Consider the following 4724-nt stretch of genomic DNA (forward strand, 5'->3'; position numbering starts at 1 on the left):
CTTCTGTCCAGTCTCTTTTGTCTCTTCTGTATTTCTTTCCAGTCCTGATCCTGCTCCCCTTTTCCTTCCCCCTACTCTCTTACTCCCAGGGCCCTCCCTCCCTCTACCTACTATGATTGTTTTGTTTCTCCTTCTATGTAGGATTGAAGCATCTACATTTTGGTCTTCCCTTCTTTTTAAGCTCCATATGGTTTGTGGGTTGTATCGTGGGTATTCTGAGCTTTTGAGCTAATATCCACATATCAGTGAGTACATACCATATGTGTTCTTTTGTGTCTGGGTTACCTTAGGATGATATTTTCTAGTCCCATCCATTTGCCTGTGAGTTTCATGAAGTCACTGTTTTAATAGCTGGGTAAATTATGTAAATGTACCACATTTTCTGTATCCATTTCTCTGTTGACAGACATCTGGGTTGTTTCCAGCTTCTGGCTATTATAGATAAGGCTGTTATAAACATAGTGAAGCATGTGAACTTAATGCTTGAACTACCATGGTCCTGTTCAGAAAGTCTTTTCCTGTGATAATGAGTCACATATTCTATAATTTCTCCTTTGTCATTTTTAGGGTGTTTGATATTATGCTGAGGTCCTTGGTCTAATTGCAGCTGAGTTTTGTACAGGGAAAGAGAAAGTGACTAGTTTCATTCTTCTACATGTAAATGTCCAATTGAACCAGCACCATTTGTTGAACATGCGATTATTTCTCTAGTTTGTTTTTCCCCCCGCTTGTTTCTTTCTTTCTTTGTCTGTTTACAAAAAGTCATGTGTCCATAGATGTGTTAACATGTTTCTGGGTCCTCAGATCACCCCAAGGACTATATTTCTCTGTCACTTCTTCTAAGGTGCATTATTTAAGAATAAGTTAGTTATTTTCCACATAGTTAGATTTGTATAGATGTGTTATTAATACTAAGAAATTTCTATCATATATCACATGTCTATTACAGGTTTTGATTATTTTTTTAATCTTTCCCTTAAGCTCTGAGGCAGGTGTACAAAGGAATGGAAGCAAATAAAATTGATTACATGTACTATTGAGGGAGTATTTTACAGTATCAAGTATAGATGAATTAGATAGCCTGATCAAGAAAATCTCAAGAACATTATAGGAATTTGGTTTTGAACTTCTGTTTCAGCAGAACCTTGAGCAATACTAAATATGCATTAACATTCTCCAGTACAATAGAATGGGGAGGAGGAGACATGGTCAGTCATATCAATATTCATATGGTTCCAAAGGGTAAATACAATATTTCTGTAGCTATAGTTTGAAATGTAGAAAGATATAATCAGCATTCATAACTAAATAAGAGAGAAAATAGATTGTGAGCCATACTATGAAAATTATGTGAAATAAAATGTGAGCAAAGAAAATGAAGGGTTATACAGCAAATTGGGGAGTGGGTTATGCCACTGCACTCAGTGAATGAAACATTTCACTGGAAGACTATTGCAAAATGAAGAATATTTCCAGATGAGGAGCACTGAAAATAATTTCCAAAACAGATTTCTAGATAGGGTAGAGTATATTCACATATACGCTCAGACAGGAACTTATGGAAAATGCTAATGAAGGATGTTAGATGAGTCTACTGTGTCAAGCTATGGAGTGTTATTCACTGAAAGACTGGGGAAACATGGTGAGTTTTGCTTAGGGCAGAAGTCCAGTTATCTTAAGTATACCATTGGTATCCCTTGAGTGGTAGAGAAGGAAACTAGAAATGATGGAAATGACAAGAACCCAGAAATTATGAAACTACTGAAGACCTTGAGAATGTGAGTTGTAAGAATGGGGAAGCTATAGTTGCACTCATTGAGGATCAGTTAGATTAGAGAGGAAAGAGGGTAAAGAACACCATTCTCTTTGCTCAGCATCTGGACACTAATGAGGATCTATCAAGGGAATAGATTACACATGAGAAAATGAGTCAGAAAGATGGAGCTGAGCTCCATGGAAAAAGTATCTGGAGTCACTGTGTAGCTGAGGGTGAATTACTGATTAAAGATACTGAAACTACAAGAAACATCTGTAGACAGTGGTAATGACTTCAGCTGTGGGTATGTTGACTTCAGTGTTCAATGGGGTTCATTAAGACAGAAGAGCCCCATGAGCAGTTTAGGTTCATAGGGCTGGGTTTTAAGAATGTTCTTTGTGGTCATAGATTCAATGTTGGGTAGAGTCAGAAGACTTCCAAATACAGAAGATACCAATAACAGTAATTAATTCAGAAAATACATGGCTACTTGGCCATGGGGGTGCCAATATCTCATTGAGATGGGTAGTTGGACAACCACTCCAGATATCAGAAGAGACAAAGTGCCTGTCAGCTAAGGAGGCCAAGTGTAGAAACAAAGACATAATAATCATCTCAGTGTATCTACCTAAAATTCTCATCAGGTGGAGAATAGGAGATGTGAAAGTAAGGGGTACAGCTGGGTCACCAAACACTGTCCCCAGAGCACAGGGCTTAGTAGCGATGGAGAAGAAAAGCATAGGCAAGTGCTGAGTAAAGGATGCTTCTCCCTTTCCGAATGTTCAAGATCAGAGAAGAACATAGGTTCCCCTTGATAAAACACTATAGGGGGAAAGTTACTATGTGAGAAATAAGAGAAAATGAAATATATGTGGCTTTCCAATGGTGTGGTACATACAAGAAAAGACAAGATGCTTTCATGAAGGAAATACACTCACTCCTTCCCTTTCTGACAGCAGACAGTTTGGATCCAGATTTTGAAGAGGTAAACTGTGGCATTTTATAGGAACCTGAAAGACATAGCAGTGGACCCCATCCTCTCCTTGATGATGTTGAGACTCAACCAGACAGAAGTAACAGAGTTTGTGCTGGAAGGGTTCTCAGAGCACCCTGATCTAAGATTGTTCCTGATAGGCTGCTTCTTGACCCTCTACATAATGGCTCTGATGGGCAACATTTTGATCATCGCTTTGGTTACCTCCAGCACTGGGCTCCACAATCCCATGTACTTTTTCCTGTGCAACCTGGCTACCACGGATATTTTGTGCACCTCCTCTGTGATTCCTAAGGCCTTGGTTGGCCTAGTGTCTGAGGAAAACACTATCTCCTTCAAGGAATGTATGTCTCAGCTCTTCTTCCTTGCATGGTCAGCATCTTCTGAGCTGCTGCTGCTCACGGTCATGGCCTATGACCGCTATGTGGCCATCTGCTGTCCCCTGCACTACAGCTCTAGGATGAGCCCACAGATGTGTGGGGCCCTGGCCATGGGTGTATGGTCCATCAGTGCTGTGAATGCATCTGTGCACACTGGCCTGATGACACGGCTGTCATTCTGTGGACCCAAGGTCATCACCCACTTCTTCTGTGAGATTCCCCCACTCCTCCTGCTCTCCTGTAGTCCTACATATGTAAATACCATTATGACTCTTTTGGGAGATTCCTTTTTTGGAGGCGTCAATTTTGTGCTTACCTTGCTATCCTATGGCTGCATCATTGCCAGCATCCTGCGCATGCGTTCTGCTGAGGGCAAGAGGAAGGCCTTTTCTACCTGCTCATCCCACCTCATTGTGGTCTCTGTGTACTACTCATCTGTGTTCTGTGCCTATGTCAGCCCTGCTTCCAGCTACAGTCCAGAAAGAAGCAAAGTTACCTCAGTGTTATACTCGATCGTCAGCCCAACCCTCAACCCCCTCATCTATACACTGAGGAACAAGGATGTCAAGCTTGCCTTGGGCAGAATATTGGCCTCTTTCTCACATTAAGTGGAGATGTGCAGGCTTTTCTTCTGGCCTGTGCTGTTCCTAATCACACTTTTCTAAGAGCAGATTCGTGGGGTGTGGTTTATTTATCTCTGCTTTAGAAAGGCTTTGCCTGATGCAAGGACTGGACCATTCAACTCACTGTAACCTTAAATACACTAAAATTCTTACTGGCAATGTAAACAAAACACTCAAGCTTTACTTCCTTATAAATACAAACTATTTCAAAAGTAACTAAAGTTTACCTAAATGGAGGTGCCACTGGCCACTGGATGATTTTCAGTGAGTGTCAATAGTGATTGTCACAAAACAAAAGCATTTCATGCAGGGACTCTGCAAATATAACAGGTGCTTGTTTCAGAGCTATGACTAATCAATCTAAACTTCATAATGAAACATGAGGGGCCAGCATGGCCACAAGTTGCATGTCTTGGATTCTCCACTTCACACTTTTCTATGAGCTCTGGGAGTCAGATGGTATGGAGAAAGAGATAATCTATGGAACTGAGGTAACATTTAAGTTTCAAAATGAAGTCACATATGTCACAAAGCATACTTACGACCATGAAAACAATCGATCTTTCATGGGAAAGATTATTTCCAGCAAAGAGAAATGGGGAAACTAGTTTATTGATGACATGCAAAGCATAGAGTGGAGCTTTATTCACACTATAAATAAAAATTAACCAAATATAGATCATAGACGACAAGGCTAGGTTAAAACCTTCTTACTCATACATCATTTAATCTTCTTGTTTTTCTTTCCTGCAACTCTTCTAAGGTCCTAACTACCCACTTGCCTACCTACCCAACACCCACACCTCTCTTTCTCTTGCAACAAAATGCACAAAATGCAAACCAATAAAACAATACCAATAATACCAAAACAAAACAAATGCACAGAAAATGAAGTCCTTTATACATTGACCAATTACCCCTGACTCAAACACTTCAGAACAATGAGGAGGCAGCAGGAGGAAGGAAGAGGG

The 4724-nt window shown here is 40.4% G+C and overlaps 1 protein-coding gene across 1 annotated transcript; it reads left to right on the top strand.

The window, feature by feature from the left end:
- The first annotated feature begins 2779 nt into the window (after window positions 1–2779).
- Olfr45 (olfactory receptor 45) lies at window positions 2780–3815 on the top strand. The gene has a single exon (NM_146963.2). The coding sequence runs from the start codon at window positions 2803–2805 to the stop codon at window positions 3736–3738; it is 936 nt and encodes a 311-aa protein (NP_667174.1). The 5' UTR covers window positions 2780–2802; the 3' UTR covers window positions 3739–3815.
- The last annotated feature ends 909 nt before the right edge of the window (window positions 3816–4724 follow it).

Source organism: Mus musculus, chromosome 7 (assembly GCF_000001635.26).
Source record: "Mus musculus strain C57BL/6J chromosome 7, GRCm38.p6 C57BL/6J".
Taxonomy (NCBI): Eukaryota; Metazoa; Chordata; class Mammalia; order Rodentia; family Muridae; genus Mus; species Mus musculus.